Raw genomic sequence first — 23388 nt, 5'->3', positions numbered from 1 at the left:
AAACATGTATGAAAATTTTAAGTTTAGTAACATTTTAATACAATATTCAAAATATCAATATTAAGGTGGTATCTTCATTTTTACATCAAACATTATCATAAATTCATCATGCATTAAAAGTAAAAAATAAAGGTCTTTGTAATCCATGGAAAGATTTGAAACAATGTCACAACATAACATCTAAAAGATATGCTAATTTTCACTTTGTTATAAATGCAAAATTTATGAACTTAAACATTTCAAACAGAGGTTAATTGTCAAACCCTCTTACTTTATTTGCTTTCAGTAGAAAGGTTTAAAAGACAACTAAATATAGCACAGGATGCTTAAAATTTTAAAAGTCCCTAAAATCTGCATTGGTTTCCAAGATAAAAACATTTAACATTAAAATCAAGTGTGGACTGCTTCACTTTATTAGGCTTTACATCACACGAGTTCTAGAGCTGTACCAACAAATAGGTAACAAGTGGGGAGAGGGGGGGGGGAGAATAACTAGTATAATGACCAATTTAAAATGTTAGAACAATCTACTATTAAATCAGATTCTGTAAATTGGAAGAAAAACTACAGTTTGTAAATATCTCTTCAGTATTTAAACATATAGCTTTTTTTGTTAATATTTTTTGAAATAAAAATAAGATTTAATTTCTTTAAATCTTTAAATACATTATTTTTACAGATGCTGAAGGAAAAATTAAGTTCCAAGGTGTAGAATTTCTATTTTTTGATTGTCACAGTGAATAAAGGAGTTGCCCCCTCCCCCCTTAATAAAAGTTTTCATGTTCAAAACAATTATTCTCATATATTTCCTTATTTAACAATATTTACAGCTGTATTGTAAGTTTCAAGTTATTCTTAAATAAAAAAGGTGTTTAAAGAGAAGATTGAGATCTCTCCTTCTTGCTTAAAAGGGCAGTACATTATATCACTGATTTTTGTTTCTTCTGTATCAGGTCAAACCTTAAGCAAAATGAAAAAGAATTGCAACTCAAAGTTAAACATAAGGCTAGTTGTAGGCTACAGTTGAACTTCATCCATATAGAGATTTTATGGTTTTCAGGTCGAACAACACAATTCTTTAGCTGCATGTGAAATAACTTAATCAGAGATTGAACTACATCAAAATAAGTTTGATGTAGTTCAACGTTGCTTTGACAAGCAAGCCTCACGAGAATTTGAGCGAATAACCATTTAAGGGTCACCAAACACTTTCAGAAAAAAATTCTTGACCTTTCCAGAAAAAATCCATTAAATTCCAGACTTTATTTTTGAAACTGCGATTTTTGATATGAATCTAAAAGTTGTGACTTTCATTAAAACAATGGTGCCCACCTAAGGGGTGGGGAGGTCATGTAGACTGCAGCATTGACATTTTTAGAGGGTTGTTTTGAGGGTATTTTCCACTTTTTTTTTGAGGGGGAGCTCTTGTTTTCAGGGGGAGGGGTCTTAATGGTAGTTGGGGGGGGGGAGGTACCCCAAATTAAAACATAAGCAAACAAACAATTACATATTTTAATTTTCATTCTTTAATGCTTCTTTCCGTTAACACCTATTGGCCTGGGCCCAAGCCTGAAAGGGGACCCAATATTTTAAAAACTAGGCCTGAAATATAGGGGTAGACAATATGGAGGGGGCAGGGTTGCTATTTTGTCCACTTTTTTGTATAAAGTCCGGTGCGCCGGAAGAAACTGGACAAAATGGACAAAACTGGCCAAAATGAAAAATAAACCAATACATACATAAATTTATTGTTATGGTGTAATATTAATATATTATTCTAATACATTTTCTATTATGAATTACTCTTTTAATTAAAGACAAATCATTAGCTTTAGAATTTCATAAATCTAAAAACATTTTTAATTACACATTGGTGCAGCTAATTTTAGATCATAATTTACTTAAAAGTAATAAAATTTAACAATTTGAATAAGTTATTGGGCATGATTAGACTATTATATAAAATAGTAGAAAATAAACTCAATGGGAAAGTCAAGTGAAATGCTTGGAGACATACATACAAAAAAAAACTTAGACTGAAAATATTTTATAACTGTTATATTTTTCAAGTTTTTATTGATGTCACCCCTATGTACTCGGCATATTTTATGGTTATGTTAATGTCATACAATTTAAGAAAAATTACCACTTTAGTAGGATTGTGGGTACTCAGAACAGTGTACCAGAAGAGGCAAAGCGTAGATAGCTTTAAAAAGGCCATTAATCTTCATTGGGAACTAACCAATTGACCTGGAACAGCCTAGTCAGAGCATGTTGCTGATCATCACATTTGTATTGCAAGAACAGATTTCACTTCATGAAACATTTCTTTTATTAGTATCAAGTAGTTTTTTTTTTTTTTTTTAAATATGATTTTTAATGTTTTGAAACTCCAACCTTAAAAACTTTTTATTTCTACTTTTTAATTTTATAAATGCACTTATTATGGGCAATAAATCCTCCATATCACAGATAAACATCTTAAAATTTACAGCTGATGTGCTTGTTTTATAAATGCTATTACATGCTTAATTTATTTTATTACTCCTTTGATTTATTAACACACTTACATAAACTTCAACTGATCTTACTTTTTTTATTTTCACTTTAAACTATTTTATAATCAATTGTTTATATACATATTTATGTATACAATTTTTATATTAAAATATTATTTGAATAGGAAAAATCTATATAATTATTTATTATTTTCAAACTTCAAATTTTAACTCAAAACTTCCAGTTTACTGATGAAGTGGACAAAATGACATTTGTCCGGGACGGTTTTTTCTAGGTTTTTTCCGTGGTGGACAAAATAGGACAACCATGGGAGGTGGGGGGGGGGGGGCGAAAAATTCATTTGTGATGGGCTCCAACATTTCTGTGCAAGCCCCGGTTTGCGTAAGTACTCACTTCACATGTGAATACCTAAATTTATTCTGGTTTGGACACATTGGCTAAAGAACATAACAACCTACTTACTGCAGCAGTTAATGATGCTGAGGGTGATGTTTTCACAGTTTACCAGGTTCTCAACAAAATCGGCAATTTCTCTGGACTGTTATGTAACTTTTTTTGGTCAAAATAGAACTCCCTGACAGTTAAAGGTTCTCTCTGATGAGAACACTGCCATCTGGCTTTTGATTGGAATCCATCGTAGATTAGACAAGAAAGTCAAGTCAAAAAAAAAAATTGAAAATTAACTTGAATTCTGAAATTTTGAATTCAAATTATGTTTTTCGCAATCACGAGTTGCGACAGACCATTGGGGGTTATTGTTTCTAGAAACGGCTCCTGTCCGCCCAAGCCTGCCCCTCCTCCTGGGCAATCACGTGTGTATACTGCCGTGCTAAGCACAGATGTGGTATCTGCACATTTTATCAAAATTGAGTTATTGTCACCAGGTGGTCGTTAGTAATTTAATTTACCTGAATGTCAAGTTTTTTGGCGATTTGTGAACGCGAAATATTAAAAAAGCTTTAAGAAAAAAGTCGTAACTGCACAGTTTGCGGAGTTTGCTAAGGCAATTTGAACGTAAGTGACAAATGCTAAGCCTTTAAAGTGGTATCTGCGCAGTTACCACTTTTTTCCTTAGTATTTTTTGCAGATACGACTTTTATACCTTAGTAAAGCAGCATATTTAATAATGTAGCAGTTTATTGTAACACAGAATATTAAAATTGGTTTACCGTTCAATAGTCGATACAGGTAGATAATAAAAACTAATACAACTTTGCATAATTGTTTAAGTTAATATTCAGCTTTTTCTATTTAAACATTTATTTGAAATGCAAATTCTAAAAATGAAATGCATGTAAAATATTCATATCTTACTCTTTTATGCAAAAAAAAAAAAAAAAAAAAACGCATTTCATTCTACGGCTAGTAATATTTTTATTTAAGTATCGTCTGCTGTCAAAATTATCTTCATGCTCGGTAAAAATGAATCTAGAAAATAAAACACTATAAGAAACACATTCTTTGAATATAAAAAACAAAAAATTGTTATGGATTACGGTTTTAACTGTCCAGAGTTTTGAAAATGGTATCTTTCAGAAGGTAGATTCTGTTAGATTTGTATTAACAAAATAAAGCGAAACAGGTAAGTCCAAAGAAAGCAGATGTTTTCAGTATTATTTTATGATAAATTGAGCACGTTTTACTAAGCTATTTTTTGTCGTATCTGTGCAGATACCCCTAAAAATGCCTAGTAATTGTCACTTAAGGTGAAAATAGCTTAGTATATGAAAAGGTTTTGAGAAGAAAATTTGTCGTAACTACATTTATTAATTTTAATTTAAGGTTTTTACAAAAATACTCTCTTACGCTTTTTAGATAAGTTATTTACGAAACAACTACCGCAAGTTGAGCATTTAATTAAGTCATAAATCAAAGAAACGAGTTGTAAAACTTTAATCATCAATTTATCATTTTGAACTCTGATGCAGATACCACATCTGTGCTTAGCACGGCAGTATAGTTGTGTGTGTGTGAAGGCGCGCAGGTGTGCATGTGTAGGCTTGTGTATGTGTGTAGAACTGTGTGTACACATGTAGGCATGTGTGTATGCACGTAGGCATGTGCGTGTGTAAAGGCTTGTGTATGAGCGTGTGTGTGTAGGACATGGACAACATCGACCAGGAGAAACAGATTCCAGGAGGCAGTGCTCGGAGCCGTGCCTGCAGAGGACGGTGAGCGGTGCTGCTGCTGAGACTACCTGGTCCAAGCTGAAAAAGGCACGGACACCAAAAATGGTCAAATGAGAACAATAAGCAATCGTGATTGCTCAAAAAAATAATAAATAAATAAAAAAATAAATAAATAAATAAAAGTGACAAAAGTCTAAAACAATTATATATTTCTATTAATAGTTACTTTCAGGCACTCCTGTATAGGTTGCATCTTATACATATAAAATCCGAGTATCTATCTATCTATGTCCAAGCTTCTTCTCCCGAACGACAGTGAACTGACCATCGAACCAGGTATCGATGGATTCGTCATCTTCCCGTCTTCATGTTTGGCTATTTAACATAATCCTCCGATAATAATTAGCGGAGATATCAATTAAAAATTATTAATTATGACTCTCAGATTTCAAAATAAAATCCATATTTTTCGAAGGCTTTCCTCCATTCAAATTATTATTCAGTGCTTCATCTCAACTTTCGGCAACAATGCTTTTATTAAAATGTATAGCGTGAAGAAAATCATTAAGATGAAAGATCTGTTGCCATTTCTTTTTCTCGAATATGAACAGGTAAAATTCTTGTTTTTGTTTTGAGGCTTTTCCTGTAATCAGGGGATTTAAATTGTTTACTTTTTTGGGGGGTTTTCCGCAATCTGCCGCAAAACTACACTGACTTTTTTTTTTTGGTTCAAGCCTGAGTGTTGAACTCGCGTCACTTGACATAACTTTTATTTGAGGTGGACCGTGCAAAGCCGGGCGACGCAGCTAGTAGATAATTAAAATTCGACAAGAACAGATCAGCAAAAGCCATCAAGGGAAAAAGATTGCTACATTTCATTAATATGGCAATTATATTAATAATTCATAGAATTTCTTACTTGATCAACTATTCCTTCCAAGCACAATAATATAGTAGGATGTATATCTCTCTGCATGTGCATGATACGACTGCAACGCCACATGGGTTGGGTAGCCCGGATAGGAGCCGACTCGGATGGCTGTGCAGTCGCAGCAGAAAAATCTAAAATGTGCACAATATTAAAAAACTAGTGGTACCCGCACGGCTTCGCCCGTAATAGAAAAATTAAAGGTCTTTTGGTTCGCTTGTATATTTACAAATAATGTATGGTGAATTTTCTCGCCAATTGGCTTGTACCAACGTTACGGTTCCACGTTATGATAATTTCGTATCTCGCCAATTGGCTTGTGCCCATGGTACGGTTCCACGTTATGATAATTTTGTAACTTATGATAGTTTTTTTTTCTTAAAATTTGAATAAAAAAAGAACCACATCGAATTTTCGAAAAATCGCTTCGAGGTGCACACCCCCATGCTACATACTAACTTTGTGCCAAATTTCATGAAAATCGGCCGAACGGTTTAAGCGCTATGCGCGTCACAGACATCCTACGGACATCCTACAGACATCCTACAGACATCCTACAGACATCCTCCGGACAGAGAGACTTACTGCTTTATTATTAGTAAAGATTACAAACCAATTTAAACTAATACTTTCATTTTATTAAAATTAATCAATTCTAATAAATTTTAAAACAACTGGGGTTATTTTTGTCAAAAACTGCTTTTATCTTTACTAATAATAAAGCAGAAAGTCTCTCTGTCCGGAGGATGTCTGGATGTCTGTAGGATGTCTGTAGGATATCTGTAGGATGTCTGTGACGCGCATAGCGCCTAAACCGTTCGGCCGATTTTTATGAAATTTGGCACAAAGTTAGTATGTAGCATGGGGGTGTGCACCTCGAAGCGATTTTTCGAAAATTCGATGTGGTTCTTTTATTCCAATTTTAAGAAAAAAACTATCACAAATTACGAAATCATCATAACGTGGAACCGTAACATGGGCACAAGCCAATTGGCGAGATACGAAATTATCATAGCGTGGAACCGTAACGTCGGTACAAGCCAATTGGCGAGAAAATTCACCTTACATTATTTGTAAATATACAAGCGAACCAAAAGACCTTTAATTTTTCTATTACGGGCGAAGCCGTGCGGGTGCCACTAGTTAAAAATAAAAGAATTTTTATAATTAGAATTTCTCTTGCAACAATCGAAACTCTGATGCAGAAAATACTTCGATGAAATAAAATTAGAATGATTCTTTTTCAAATTTCTATGCATCATAAAGATTAAAGCATGAATTAGTTTCAAAATGAAATATGGTGAAAAAAAAAACATTGTGTAATTGGTTACATTAAACATTACAATTACCTTCAGTCATCAATGAAATAAAAACTTATTTTGAAACATGTTACGTTAATTAAGACATATCTTAAAATTGATGCAATTGTCAAAACAATTTTTTGAAAAATGTACATTCAGTGCATTTCTTTTGTACACATCACAAAGCTAGAAATTGATTGAAATTAGAAAATTTCTATTAATTTCTAGCTGTTATCATCAACTTCAAAGAAAGATGAAAAGCAAATATACACACATTAATTTTCCTTCCAAAATTCTGCTCTCCTCATAGCACAATAAAGGGCTCCCCTGCGGCTTAAAAATATTACGTTTGAATCTGTGTAATTCATTAGAAAGTATGTGTATACCTTACATGCATTGCTCTCTACCTTTTGAACCTGAATTGACTCAGTAAAAACTTAGCTTTAGTTTTTACGACAATTGTAGGAATTTTAGTCCCCAGTGCACTGACCTATGTTGGCGAATGGAATATTATTATTATCAAACAATTAATCAGAAGGTTGAATAAATAAAAATATTAAGCCATAGAATTTAAAAACAAATATATAAATTTATTTTTAATAAATCACCAAAATATTCAAGTACCTTTTTCTCTTACAAAACTTATTCCGCTATCTTTGTTAATTTTTTTATAGAATTCTAAAATAAAAGTTGAAGTTATTATTTTACTTTTCTTTTTGCAACCTCTAAATACAGCAAGGCTTCTCTGTATGTTTTAACTCGATGGAAGGTTTTCCTGTCCGCTACAACCTACATTACAAAAGATCAGATCCCCGTAAAGAAGTTTAAAGCCATAAATTCAACAATTAAAATATATTACCTGTTCCAGAAGTTTCTGACAAAGAAACTGCAGGACTAGATTGTGTTAATGTAGCATTTCCAGCCTGAATTAAAGCTTGAGCATTTCCACTCTTATCTATGGTTAGAAAGAGAGAAATAAATTTCTTATCTCACTTTCCCAAATTAAAAATATATAATGAAACTAACAAATCTCATATTCTTGTATCTTATAGTCTTGTCATTATCATTAAACACAAGATCATTTTAATGTAAAAAATAAGAGCATTTCAGAGCTGCAAATTTTATTTATAGGGGCTGTCACATTTTTTCACCATTTTTGACCCCCTTCCCTTTGTCACAAAATGACATTTCACCTTACCCTTCCCTCCTTTTGTCACACGTAAAGCTTCTTTTCATTAACATAGCAGAACAAAAAATGACTGACGTCGCTTCTCGCAACCCCCTTGTCACAAACTATCACAATTTCACGAGCCCCTCCCTCCTCAAAGCACGACAGCACCATATATAATGTGGAGCATGAAAGGGAAGATTTTGGGTAATCTTTTTGTTGCAGTATGGTTAATTTATACATAATTTAAAATTACTTATCCAAGTAAAAGGTATCAGTACAAAAATTATAGTAGTCTCTACAAGACTGGAACCTAGTTCAGCACTAGTGCTAAGAATTTTGGTCTCAATTACTCAGGGCAAAATTTTCTTCAATTATTTTTAAAATGAAAGATTTTTTTTACAATTCAAACAATTTTTGTCAAGTCAAAATGTTGGGCTGAAATGCTGCATCTCTCCAAGTTTTAAATATGAAAAGTTCGTCTTTTTAATTGTGTTTTATAATAGCACAACATTTTACTTAACATTCACTAAAAAATATTTTGGTATAGCATATAGTAGATGGCCTTCAATGTTTTCCCTCAATTTTGTAAATGTAGGAATAAAATTTAAAAATTACTGCTCAAGATTTTCACTAATAGAAAATTAAAATATTTCATGTAGAACATGTTCCTGAATACATCTTTAACAAAAACTTAACATATTAAAAGGATTTAAAACATGTCAACTTACACTTTTCTCTCTGCTCTATTTTCAAAATTAAGTATAATGTTCTGATCGGAAAATAAACAGCCTGAGGATAAGCCCTCCCAACTTGACTAATAATGTTAAGCATTTTCTGTCCTTCGTTTCGTACAAGGCAAGTCAACAGCTGCGGCACCCAAGGTAACCACTGCAAAGGTGGAACTCCAGGACTGTACTTATCGACAGCCTCGGTTAGTTGAAGAGTTTCATCATCATACGTTAGCAGCCAGAGGATCTTCATATGAAAAGAAAAACTATGTTAGGTATGCATCCAAAGGCAGAAACTTTTGTACTATTTCTAAAATATGCATTTTGTACATAAAAGAAAAAACACATTAGAGAAAGTAGATGAAATTATATATTACTTTTGCTAAATACTTCCGAGCCTTGCTTTCATTCTGATGGCGACAGGAATGCAGAAAACATGTCAATGCAGTAACTCCTAACATCATATTTCGGCTGAAAAAATAGAAAAATGTCATATAAAGAAAACATTAATGAAAGAAGCTATGCAGTTATAAAGCACAGTGCTGACCAATTATAATCGCCCGATACATATGATTACATACACGTACAATATGCAATGTCACAGCTAAAGAAAGGTTTTAGCAGTTATTTCCTGAAATTAAAAACTCAACTTCTTTAATGTATAGGATTGAAATGCTTGTCCCCCCCCCCCCCCCCATCCCTCCCCGCACAGCAAATACAAAATTGTCATGAAGATTGAAATCAGAATCCAAAATCCGCTGCACAAAGTTTTAGGAAGAAATAAAAGAACACAACTTTATATACATATAAATTGAATTGATAGCCCTGACCATTGTATTTATAACCACCAGTTTAATGTTGGTTCAACTTGATCTCAGAATATCAGAATACCCTATTGATTAATTTCTATGTTAATACAATAATAATAGAACAAATTAAAACAGAATGACATTACACAATATCTGCAAAACTAAACAAAATATCGAAAAAATTTGCTGCATACTTTCCATATAAAAAGGTTTATTTGTAACATTGAAAAATAAATTTTCTTTTATTTAACCACTTAAAATACAGCTTGAAATATAAAAAAGTAACGGCAAACTTCATATTCAACACTTTTTAGTTTTCCCATTACTAGCAAGAAAAAGGAGAGATTCCTATGTCTTTTTAATTTTCAAGACCAAACATTGTATGGCAGTTAAGATTGATGAGAAAGTTATCATAAGTTCAAAACAAAATGGCCTTGTGAAATTTAAAGCATGAGCAAATATTGGGGTTAAATAAAGGTTTTTATTAAACCCCAACAACTCTTAAGGTTTTTAAATAAGAAAAAAGGTCATTTTAAGGATCCTTAATCTTTGCAAAAGAGTTGTCCATAAATAAGAGCATTTCTTCAACAAATTTCATTTCTCCCCCCCCCCCTCTGTCACAAACTGTCACACTTCTTCACCTTACCACCTCTAAACAATACAAGTCTTTTTCATAAGCATGTTGTTGTAAAAAAAAGCAAGATGTCACATTTGTTACCCTCTCCCCTCATCACAAACTCTCAATTTTATGAACTCCACTTCCCCTTTTGAAACGTGCCATTGGCGGACAAAAGCAAAGATATACATACCTGTACCTACATCTGTCTTATTTTAAAAAAAATTTCCAATTTTTTTTTTTAAATATCTTTTAAAATCAAGTATACTTACAGTGGTGTGTGAAAATAGAGCACAGTATCTACAAATTTTTCATTTTTTTGCATTTTTGTCATCTATTGAACTTAAGCTTTGCTGTGCAAGCTTGCGCATTTGGTTTCTGCTGAAAATTAAGCATGAAAAAAAAAAAACATTAAATTTAAACAGTTCCTTATTGATAATATGGAATCCTAAATGTGTTTCTTTAAATATTTCAAAACCCCATTTCCGCAGGTACTGCGCTTTACCCGTAGTATGCCCTAGGCATGTTCACATGTATCCGCCAATAGAGGCACATTTGAAAATTGAAGTGAATTTCTTAATTTGAAAAAGTTAAATATTTAAAAAAAAAAAAAAAATTAAAAAGCCGAAGATAAAAAAGACTGAACATATGACATTTTTGGCGTGACACTAATAATATTGCAAGAAAAAAAATCTTGCACATATGCCATTCTCTCTTACACTACAGTTGAGGCACACCAAATCTGACAGCGTCGTAATGCTGTGATTAGAATCTGAATAACTTTCACAATGCTGCCAGGTTAGGTTTGTCTCAAGTTTAGTATTGAATCAAGAGTTTAAGACATTAAGAAATCTCTCGTTTTTAATGCATTATTTTTCACACCTTAAGTGAAATACAAAAACAATATTTATGCAGTTTACCAAAATAACTATGTTTTTTACACTCAGTTCTTAAAATAAATTTCTGTAATTTCTCACTTCTCTGGTTTCTCTTTTGTAAACATATGTTCTGTATAATCTCCCCAAAGAGCCCATGCTTTCACTAAGGTATCGTGAAGTTGGCATCCGGCACTAAAAGCCTTGTTGGCATCTTCTGAGCGACCCATCTGGGCCAAGAAAACGCCTTTCAAGGCATGGAATTCAGCAGTCATTTCTTTAGTGAAATATTTCAAATTTGTCGATTCAATGACATTCAAACCTTCGTGCAATGCATAAGTCGTCTGAAAAGGGAAAAAACAAAATTTTTCAGAATCAAAGAAAATGCTAATGACAAATCATACACATTTATAATGATGAGAGGAAAATTATAAGCAAAATTCAGGCCTTGCATAAGATTTTTAAATATGTCCCAAGGGGGAAAAGTCAAAGTTTAAAACACTGTTATTTGAACTTTTTACAGTTAAAGACCTAACAGCATGGCTGTAACCATTCATAAATATTAAATAAGAAAGAAAGCCAGTTTAAATCTCTCCAACAATGAAGTTGGAATTGATTATGTGGATGTGTTTTTAATTAAAATAGTTTAAAAGAAAACAAATAGCACAGAAAATTAAAACTTGATTCTTTAGTAGCATTGAAAAAGAAACTGGCAATAACACTGGTTCTTGAAAAATCAAGTAATAATAAATGATCAATTGCAGATACACTGACATGCATGATCAAGATTAATCATTTTGATCACCCAAAATTTCAAACTTAAAATTACAATTTTTTAAAAACAAAAGACTGGGGTATTAATGTTTAAAAAAAAAGCAAATTTTACATACCTCTTGGAGATCATTTTTTCCAGATACATGAGCCATTTGTAAAAAGCATTTGACCTGCTGACGGATTTTTTGAAAGCAATCAACAATAGGGACACTTGGGATTGAGTGAATTCTAAAAAAAACCAAAATTTTGATTAATTTTTTTCATATCTGATAAAAACTTGAAATTTTCAAATCACATCTTGGGTTAGACATTTGAAACATCATAAAAATGTTTTACAGACAAAAAGACAACATATTATTGTCATTTATTATCAAACCTTTTATAGGGCTTCAATATAAAATTTTAATTTGAGGGAAATAGTTTCACTACAGCATTTCCGTATTAAAACTCATAAGAAATAATTTGGAAATCTCTCATCACTAACTTAATATATCTTGTAAAATTTCACACCATAATTAATATAAGATTTATGTTCTCATGAAATAATTCAAGATTTATATCCACTGTGAATAATGCAAGGAAGACCATGACAATATAAATATGACGACTATTAATGAAATCTATTTTAAACTAATTTATGGGTTCAAAGTACTCACTTTACTAAAGAAAATAGAACAAGTACTGGTTAAATTGTATAAAAAGATGCTAATGAACATTAATATAAAAACCATCTGAGTTAAGCTTAATAAAGCAAACTCCTTTTGATTCTATGAGGTCATTTGGAGTTTTTTTCAAATTAAGATTACAATCTGATAATATTTATCCAAAACTTTTAGAATGTGCAAAGGAGTTGCCAGATGTTATCTGAAATATATGCAATGGGGACAAGAGGTTCGCTAACTTAATGCCACTTAAAGGAAGAAGACTATGATCAAATTGCCATGTAAAAATTTTGAGCAACATCTTTGCCAATACGCAAATCATATTACCTCCCCAGTGCCTCTTGACAAACACTGGTCAAACCATGCTTCCTGGCAATCTTTCCATAGTGAATAATAGACTGAGCAGATGCATGGACTCCAAGCATTGCATGATTAGCCTGAGCTTCAATCTGCTGACCGTTTTGAATAGGCTCATAGCTAGAGACAATTGTCTTATAATGTTCTTGACGCCAGTAAAAAATCTCACTCCAATGAGAGAGATCATCGCTAATGACAGGCAAGCGATTTCTCCAGGTCTTTACAATCGCCTTCATGTCATGAAGACTAGGTACTCTTCCAATATTTGCAGGCATTAGACCCTGATGTATCTGAACTGCATCTTGAAGTTCCATGATTTGCTGAGCTGCCTGAAAGAAAAATACTAATTTAAAATCCTAGCACAGTGAATCAATAAATAGGGTTCCTTAATCTAGGAAGATAAACATGACACTTTCAGGTATTCTCTAACTTTTTCACAAATCTACTTCAAATTTTAATATTATAAGTTACATGTTTACACATGACCATCAGAATATGGTTATATGAAGGCAAGATGCACTTTTACTGTAACTAATGGCTAAAACTAATTAGAAATGTAATGGATATTTTTATGTTTAAAAGCCCCATTCAAAAAGACTCAAGAACTCTTTTTTATAAAAGTTAAGCCTAAGAAAGATAATAGGAGAATTGCGAACAGAGGGTCAGATGCATGGGCGCCCATATACAAAATTGCAAGGGGGGGGGGGGGTCAGATATTTTAACCATGTTTTAGCAGGATATTTTCCCCATGGAAACCGATCTCAGGACAGATTAGAGTCATTAAAATTTAACTTATTTATTAATGACTTGAGAAGAAATATTTTGACATTTTTGCAAAGAAAAAAGTACTAATAGCGAGAAAGCTCTAGTTTCTAAAGGGGGGGGGGGGCTCGAGCCCCCCTTGCCCCCTATGAGCGCCCTTGGTCAGATGTGAAGAGTTTACATGCACTCCTCAATACATTAATACCATAATCGCAAAAATATTCTGAAAGGGGGTTATGGTTAATTTTAGTGTTATTCTAAGGTGGAAAAAAAATGGAAAAATTTCAATGGGGGAATGTGTGTGTGTGTAGGGGGGGGGGGGGCAAATCTTTTTGAGTCCTTGGGTATGATTTTTTTTCTTGTATATTTGTTTATGTGTGCTCCTGGAATATTCACATTTCCAAAATTCTACTTCCTCTAATTACAGGAGCATATGCAAATAATTGAAGCTATTAAAAAAATTAAAACAAAGAAATAGTTTTTTAATTCAAAGGTTTTAAAAAAACAAAGAAAGATTACAAAAATAGATACCTCAAATGTTTAGAGAAACTGATACTTTTTGAAAAAATTGTTCACCACATAACCCCTGTTCCCCTCAAATTTTAAGGAGAAAAAAAAATTTAGAAAAAAAAAGAAAGATTTAATGAAATATGCAATTTGATTATTACTATTTAAGAACCAACATATTTTTTTAAAATTACATCCAGCATTTAAATGACCAATCATCGGGAAATCACTTAACAATTTTATCATGCAGAAAAATTCATTTTAAGGAAGTTTTATTGGGTCAAAACAAATGATTTTTTCAACTCTTGTAAATTAGTCAACATAAAAACTAAATTTGCACTTGCCTGCAAGATTGGTAAGTGAACATGAGATACAATGTGAGGTAATCTTCGCCATTCACGGATGCATATATTAGTGCATAATTCAACAATCCTTTCAATCATGTTAAAGGCTCGGTCTTCAGGATTGCATATGACTAAATATCCCTTATACAGCTGAACTTTCCACGTCAATTCGCGTGGGCAATTTTGTTCAACCTATAAGAAAACATTTCTTGTTATTGAATATAAAGTGGGAAAAAAAGCACAAAATTAACTATGAAAACATATAACACTCAATCATCCACACACTGGTACAACATATGTATGCAATCTCGCTTGAAGAAAAGAGAGCATATTGTCATCTCAAAGCAACAGTAAAATATCTTACTGTTATTTCTGGGATTTGATGTCTCACTGTTGCTCTGAGGGGACGATATGTATAAACTCTACAATATTCTGCTTAAAAAACATTTTAAACTTAAGAGTTAATATTTTAGAGTTTTGACTATAGTACTTTAACATATTCCAAAAAAAAAATTTTTTTTTTGACCACAGTCGAACCTTGATATAAGGTTACATCTCAGAATTTACCAAAACTGACTTCATAACATGATAAGTATGTATATAAATAGTAGAATTATGGGTAAAATTTAACACATTCAAAACTATCAGTTTATTATAAACTTAAATTAAGTTAAACAAATTAAAACTAATGAAATCAATTGAAAATATTAATGTTTTTAATTCGGAATAAAATTGAATACAAGAATGCTCAACCAAAGGATGGATGTACATTTTGTCTTACGCAAAATCATCCAGAATACAAGACTGCCGCAATTGTTGTGTATTTAATGATAAAGTTCTGCTGCTTAAGTTTAGCCTTGCACTGCAATGAATAATAACGTGCAGACGATTTTTATCTGCAGTCTATTTTTTAAATCATGCATTTTTCATTCTGTGTTTTTTGTTTTAAGATCCCAATAAATGGTGGAACAAACATGATGTGTAGTCAGTTGTCTTTTTATGTACATCATATCGCATAAATATGAACATTCCTCCCCCTTCATCTACCAGCACCTTACCACATAAAAATACAGTCCACTATCGCAACTATCTCTTTCCAATTTTTGTGTAATATTTTCAAAGTTTTATATTTTCTGTAAAAAACTTTCTCTCATATCATTTAAAAAATATCTTATGACATTTACGCTCTGAGTGAGTTTCTTTGTTTGCACTTCAGCATCACTGTCACTACATCCACCTTATACTACATTCCCAGGACTTTATACTATGCTTTTAAAAAATAACTTTTCACTGATAAAAGATACTGCACCAAAGAAAATTCCTGGAATTGAATCTGACATTGAAATCACTCAAAGAAAGTCTGACAAAAGCAACCTTATAAGTGATTATAGTATTCAAGATAACACATCCAATAATTCATTTTTCAAACACATTTTTTTAATTCACATTTCATTTTTTAAATGATCATATATCCAATAATTCACAGCAAAGAGTTCCTTTTTGATGAACCAGGACATAAGAAAAGTGAACGCATACAGTCAGAACTCAATATAGGGTGACCATTACCTTATATTGAGGTCTGACTGAAATATCTGATGCCTTGGGTAGGATTAAAACAAAACTAGCATGCACACATTGCATGCATGCAGAGAAGGGGGAAAACCCTGCAAAACCCTTCATTTTAATCCATGCTGTCAATTCTAGCATGTTAATATATGTACAGAACAAATAATTGCAAGACTCTTTTTCCTCTCCAGGAAGAAGTTCTGGTTGCATTAATGAAGCATAGGAACATATTACAGTTGCACTGCATCATTTCTCTACAGTACAAAAAGGATAATTAATGTATCAAAAATACTAGCTATCTAAAACCAAGACATAAGAGATAATAAATAAAATTACTTTTTTTTAACTAAAAGTAAAATAAAAACAAATTGATATTCACACTTTACGTTAGCTTTACTTTTAACTTAAAAAAAAAACTACTTACAAATTCTAGAGCTTCTTTCATAACTGGCCAATTTGGTTGACGCCATGCGAACTCTAAAGCTAAATATGGGTCCACAATTTGTTGATTCGGAGACATGCCTATTTGCAAGAGATTCTCCCACATGTTCAATTCTCGCAAACATCTAAACAAAAGTAAAGCATTTCCTTATTTATAGATGCATTTAAACAGCAAAAAAAAAAAAAAAAAATACATGGAAAACCTGAATAAAGATGATTATTATTTGTAAGTAATTCTGGACAAAAGATGAGAAAGTTTTAGGTGGTTTAGAAGTGAAAAAGTTTGAACAACCTGTAAACAAAAAACATTCAACTTTTATCATAAAAAAAGCCTTTTACAAAAGTGCAGATTTCCTTAAAAAAATCAAATTTATAAAAATAGAAAAATTGTAGCTATTGCTATCAAAAATTACTCATAAAACTAGATTAATTCAGAGAATTAAAGAGAAATAGTATTCAAGTGAAATAAATACACAAAAAAATGTGCCTTACATTCGAAGAAAGAAAATTCATGCGCTTACTCAAAACACTTTTATAGTTACACAACACATTCTTTGTTTTTATTAAATCAAAGCTGCTGCATTTTAGCTAAGCCAAAAAAAAAGCTAGCTGGCTTTTGATTTAAATCACTTAGTTCAAAAATATTAAAATTGGTATTGACTCTATATCAATAATACAGTTCATTTTTTCTGTAATATAAAAGGCAAGACAGAGGATTTAAATTAACATAGTTCCACATCACAAAAATATGAATCTAAAACAATGATCTTCTTTAAAAAATAATTTTTACTCCATTCAAAATATTACATGACAAAAGCTACCATGACCTTAATATTACCCATCATTTGAATCAGTCTTTAAGTAATGCACACCTTTAAAGCAACTTTCCTGCTTTTTTCAGCACTTACTATTTCTCACTTTGTTCCCACCTCAACACTGTGACATAAAACAGATATAAAGGAAAGCTCGTCACTTAAATGCATTTATGAAATATAACCACCAGTGCTGCGGTTCTGATTTTTTTTTCTGGAGGGGAGGAGCATCGGGAAGGTGAGGGAATGCACTTTTTTTATTAGGTAGATATAATGTTGACTAATTTTCTTAGGTCAAAAAAAAAAAAAAAAAGAGTATATAACTCAAGCCTGCTTTAATTCAAAAAGTAGACTTTTTTTTATTTAAAAAAAACCCTTTATATTTGTGCATTATTTTTACAATAAGTCGAATATTTTGAGGGATAGTGTTCCCCTACATTTCTCCAACTAAAGTACTGGGTAACATGAGATAAAACATACATTACCTAATCCAGTGTTTGTACCATAAGTTTTGTTCACTAGTCAATGAAATTGGTGTGCTACCACCATACTCTTGAAGACTCTTTCCGATAACTCGCTCATATGCGCTAAGAGCTTGCATGAAGAGGCCTTGTTGTTCTAGAGCCACAGCCACACCAGTTTCAGGAAATTTTGAACGTTTTTGCCACAATCCTCCCCACAGGTCCTCTTCTTTCAAACTAGAGTACATCTCAGCAATGTAATCCAAGGCATCAAGTTGCAAATTTTGAGACGAATCTGGATCTCCTAGATCCGAAGGAATCCTCGATTTCACTTGAACACCAATGCCCTTATCGAAGCAGATTTGCTCTAACAGTAGAGTAGCTCTGTGCCATTGATTATGATTTTTACCTAAAAACTGCAATAATGTTCTATAAGTACAGGGTGTTTCAAATGAATAGCGGGGTTTTAACATGTTATATTTATTACACCAAACTTACAGCCACAAGTGATATATCAAATGAAAGAGAAACTCAAGCAGTTTTGTATGTTGGCATCAGTGCGCATGCACGTGGAATGTTTCTGCTGCAATCCGCTAGAAAGCGCTTGTAGCAAAGATGGCGACTAAAGAACAGAAAGCGTTTTGTGTTTTACAGTTTGCAAAGCAGAATCTATTGTTACTGCGCAACGTGCATTCCGGATTAAGTTCGGTTGTGATCCACCAGGTGATAACAACATTCGTAGATGGTATCATCAGTTTCAAGACACTGGCTGCCTTTGTAAAGGCAAGAGTACGGGATGATCAAAAACTTGCATATCGCAGGGATAAAAGTGACATTTGCCAACAAAAATATAGGAAAATATAGGAATTTTCTGAAAAAAATATAGGAATTCGATGGAAAATATAGGAATTTTCTGCAAACAATATAGGAATTTTTCGAATAATAAAGGAATATTTTGAAAAAAAAAGGATATACAGGAATTTCGATAACAAAGCTCGCCAGTATGACATTTTTTTCAAAATGCAGTACTACTATTCGATTAAAAACATGTAATTACACTACCTGACATAAGTGCAATACATACGCATAAATAAGTCTAAAAATACACACAAAATCAATTTTACAAACAGTAAAAGAGCGTAAAACTGTAATTTGTACTAAACATATTAAGGCATACTTAGTTAAAAAAAAAAAAAAATAGACGAAACTTTTTGTAGATGAACACAAATCTTTCTTAAAATAGTTGTGTCACTAATCTAATTTTTAATGAAAGATTTTGCATGATCCGATACTGCGATGGGCAAGCTGTGCAGTAGAATGAAATTCGTGAAGTTCTGTTCTAATTTATGTTATCACTTGACAATGCAGTAAAAGCCAAACTTAAAGTTTTATAAGTTGTTGAAACATGTGCTATGCTGAAATCAAAGTCACATGTCACAGTAATATCAGGGGTCAATCCAGGTTTCATTTTTTAAGTCCCCGTTATGCGAAAAAACAAAATATTTTTTGTGAATTTTCTTTATTTTTGTGAAAAAGAAATTATTGTGAATTTCCTTTTCTTTTCTAGAAAAAAGTGTTCAGGTAAAAATTTAAATGCATGCAAATTAAAAATTTAAATGTATACTGTGTTTTTTTCTTCAGAAAAATCTGATATAATACTTTTTGACCATTTCCCCCCCCTGAAAATCCTGACTTTTCAGTACCAAATTCGATCATAGTTGAAATCCACGATTTCCCATGACTTTGAAGGACACCCAGTAAAATATATATTTGATTTAGAAATATTTGGTCATTAAAGAAAAATAATCCAGACCTAAAAAACTTGGTGGCCACCACTGTCCCAAAGTTTTAAAGTACAAAAAGTGAGGGTGGGGGGGTTAGTTTTTACTACTTTCATAAAAAAAAATTAATAAATAGAACCTTGAACTAGATTTACAAAAACATGCATTTTGGAAAATTTAAGTTAAAATAGGTTTTTAAATTACTTCAAAATAAATAAATGAGAAGTCGTTAGGAAACTGCATTTTAGTAATCAAAACCGTTTCTTTAAGTTCATACCAAAGCCTCCAAATCAATGAGGATCGAATGCAATTGTGCAGATAAAATTTCACTTTTCTAGAAACTAATGCAGGGCTCCCAACACATTTTAGTTTTAGAAAAGGGTAAAAGAGGACCAATTTCAATCAAAAAGAGGACTAAAGAGGACCAGTTAGGATTAAAAAGAGGATCTTGAGAGGACCATTCATTTAAACACAAGGAAGCATCAAAAGGCAAATTAGCTGCCTGCTGCTAAATCCCTGAAAATAATTTGTTAATTAACCATAATACTGATTTTTAATGATACAATTTCTTTATCACCTTCTGCACAACTGATCTTTTTATCCATTGAATAATATTATTTACACAAACATTTGGATGGGAGGGGGGGGAGGCACTTAGTGCAGCACTTAAGGCAGCCTCCATAGAACTAAATGGGCGTAATGATACATTTTGAATTGAACCAGGGATGCTGGTAGTCTCACTGAAGGATAGATGAAGCTGTGCTTCATTTTTCTATAGTTTAAAATTATTTTTTTGTTTTTCTGTATTGTAATGCTTCTTTAATAGCATTTATATCCCTTCTCCACCGATATGAATCCATCACACACCAAACAGATCTACTGTACTGAAAGTTTCCCTAAAAATGTCTGAAATTCTCAATCACAAAGAGAAGCAGATCACATGAGGCATAGTTTTGCAATTTTCATATTCAAAGTATATTTTCAAGAATCATAAAGCTTACATTAAAAAAAATAATCCATGATTGCAGGGCCATGAGTGCTTTGAACTTTTATGGGGGGGGGGGAGAACAAATTCCCCCCTTTAGCAGGCATCATAGCGCCTGCCTTGTCTAGTGGTCAGAGAAGTCTGACTGCGATAGGAAGGTCCGGGTTCGAATCCCGGCTCGGGCATGGACGTACTTTTCTCTCTCCTGTCCTTGTCTCCTATAAACGGGTCCCTATGGCATGTGTGTACTGTAGAAGTCGGACTTCACACCAAATTACTCTACAGTTGGAAAAGTGAAGCAGTGCACCTCAAATTGCCAGCCTACTTGGCACACGACAACAACAGCAGCAGGCATCATGACAATGAAATGATGTACAAATTCAACTTCATATAATTACATAATTCAACTTTGTTTCATATACAGACGCTACTTTAAAATGTTATGTGCTCAATTGTTTAAATTTAATACCCCTCCCCCTCCCACACAAAAAACAGTAATAACCGAAAATAAGCTAATGATAATCAAAATTATATTTGGAAAACTAAATAAGCTTGAATTAAACAACACAAAAAATATTAATTTTTTAGTTATTTAAGTAAAAATTTAATCGAGTTAATCTGACGTAGCATGTCAAAATAACTTCTAATTGCCATAAATATAAAAATATTTATAAGATGCAAAACGATTGAAAGCTCAGAGAAGCAAATTTTCACGAACCAAGTTCAATGTTGGCATGCTTCCCATAAAATAAATTTATTTATTTTCTACTAAATTAAACCTAAAACATGCTAATCTAAGTTGGAATATGGGAAAATAACATTCGATTGGGCAAAATATTTTAATATTTACATGATTCAAAAAGATTGAAATTTCAAACATTAAAAGCAATTTTCCGCGAAGTCCGAGCAAGTTCAATGTTACCATGGTTTCCAAAATAATTCCTACGTTAATTATGAAATTAAATGAAAAATAAGCTAATCTAAAGTAGTATATGTCAAAATAACTTCCAATTGTCAAAAACATCTAAATGTTTACAAGATGCAAAAGGATTGAAATTATTTTCCGCGAAGTCCGAATAAGCTCAATGTTGTTATTGTTTTCAAAATATTTCCTTCGTTAATTATTGAAATTAAACGAAAAATAAGCTAAACTAAGGTAGCATATGTCAAAATAACTTCCAATTGTGGAAAACATCAAAATATTTACAAGATGCAAAAGGATTGAAATTTCCAACGCGAGAAGCATTTTTCCGCGAAATCCGATTAAGTTCAATGTTGCCATGGCTTCCAAAATAATTCCTTCGTTAATTATTGAAATTAAACGAAAAATAAGCTAATCTATAGTAGCATATGTCAAAATAACTTCCAATTGTCAAAAGCATCAAAATGTTTACAAGGTGCAAAAGGATTGAAACTATTTTCCGCGAATTCCGAATAAGCTCAATGTTGTTATGGTTTTCAAAATATTTCCTTCGTTAATTATTGAAATTAAACGAAAAATAAGCTAAACTAAGGTAGCATATGTCAAAATAACTTCCAATTGTGGAAAACATCAAAATATTTACAAGATGCAAAAGGATTGAAATTTCAAACGCGAGATGCAATTTTCTGCGAAGTCCGAATAAGCTCAATGTTATTGTTATGGTTTCCAAAATATTTCCTTCGTTAATTATTAAAATCAAACGAAAAATAAGCTAAACTAAAGTAGCATATACTAAAATAACTTCTAATTGTGGAAAACATCAAAATGTTCACAAGATGCAAAAGGATTGAAATTTCAAACGCGAGATGCAATTTTCTGCGAAGTCCGAATAAGCTCAATGTTATTGTTATGGTTTCCAAAATATTTCCTTGGTTAACTATTGAAATTAAACGAAAAATAAGCCAATCTATAGAAACATACGTCAAAATAACTTCAAACTGCCAAAAACATCAAAATGTTCACAAGATGCAAAAGGATTGAAATTTCCAACGCGAGAAGCATTTTTCCGCGAAATCCGATTAAGTTCAATGTTGCCATGGCTTCCAAAATAATTCCTTCGTTAATTATTGAAATTAAACGAAAAATAAGCTAATCTATAGTAGCATATGTCAAAATAACTTCCAATTGTCAAAAGCATCAAAATGTTTACAAGGTGCAAAAGGATTGAAACTATTTTCCGCGAATTCCGAATAAGCTCAATGTTGTTATGGTTTTCAAAATATTTCCTTCGTTAATTATTGAAATTAAACGAAAAATAAGCTAAACTAAGGTAGCATATGTCAAAATAACTTCCAATTGTGGAAAACATCAAAATATTTACAAGATGCAAAAGGATTGAAATTTCAAACGCGAGATGCAATTTTCTGCGAAGTCCGAATAAGCTCAATGTTATTGTTATGGTTTCCAAAATATTTCCTTCGTTAATTATTAAAATCAAACGAAAAATAAGCTAAACTAAAGTAGCATATACTAAAATAACTTCTAATTGTGGAAAACATCAAAATGTTCACAAGATGCAAAAGGATTGAAATTTCAAACGCGAGATGCAATTTTCTGCGAAGTCCGAATAAGCTCAATGTTATTGTTATGGTTTCCAAAATATTTCCTTGGTTAACTATTGAAATTAAACGAAAAATAAGCCAATCTATAGAAACATACGTCAAAATAACTTCAAACTGCCAAAAACATCAAAATGTTCACAAGATGCAAAAGGATTGAAATTTCAAACGCGAGATGCAATTTTCTGCGAAGTCCGAATAAGCTCAATGTTATTGTTATGGTTTCCAAAATATTTCCTTCGTTAATTATTAAAATCAAACGAAAAATAAGCTAAACTAAAGTAGCATATACTAAAATAACTTCTAATTGTGGAAAAC

At 32.0% G+C, this 23388-nt stretch overlaps 1 protein-coding gene across 1 annotated transcript in view; it reads right to left on the bottom strand.

Annotated features, from left to right (window-relative positions):
• LOC129235164 (transformation/transcription domain-associated protein-like) overlaps nt 1–23388 on the bottom strand; it is a 140060-nt gene that overhangs the window by 21121 nt on the left and 95551 nt on the right. The window contains exons 48-57 of the mRNA XM_054868854.1: nt 17788–18192; nt 16474–16615; nt 14480–14675; nt 12841–13195; nt 11968–12079; nt 11180–11421; nt 9155–9248; nt 8778–9024; nt 7738–7833; nt 5569–5711 (exon numbers count right to left, since the gene is read on the bottom strand). Coding sequence (XP_054724829.1) covers nt 5569–5711; nt 7738–7833; nt 8778–9024; nt 9155–9248; nt 11180–11421; nt 11968–12079; nt 12841–13195; nt 14480–14675; nt 16474–16615; nt 17788–18192 — 2032 coding nt within the window. The remainder of the gene's footprint in view (nt 1–5568; nt 5712–7737; nt 7834–8777; nt 9025–9154; nt 9249–11179; nt 11422–11967; nt 12080–12840; nt 13196–14479; nt 14676–16473; nt 16616–17787; nt 18193–23388) is intronic.

This window comes from Uloborus diversus, chromosome 2, assembly GCF_026930045.1.
Source record: "Uloborus diversus isolate 005 chromosome 2, Udiv.v.3.1, whole genome shotgun sequence".
In the NCBI taxonomy this organism is placed as follows: Eukaryota; Metazoa; Arthropoda; class Arachnida; order Araneae; family Uloboridae; genus Uloborus; species Uloborus diversus.
Note: the sequence above shows the minus strand (reverse complement) of the source record. Positions and strands in the feature narration are given on the sequence as shown.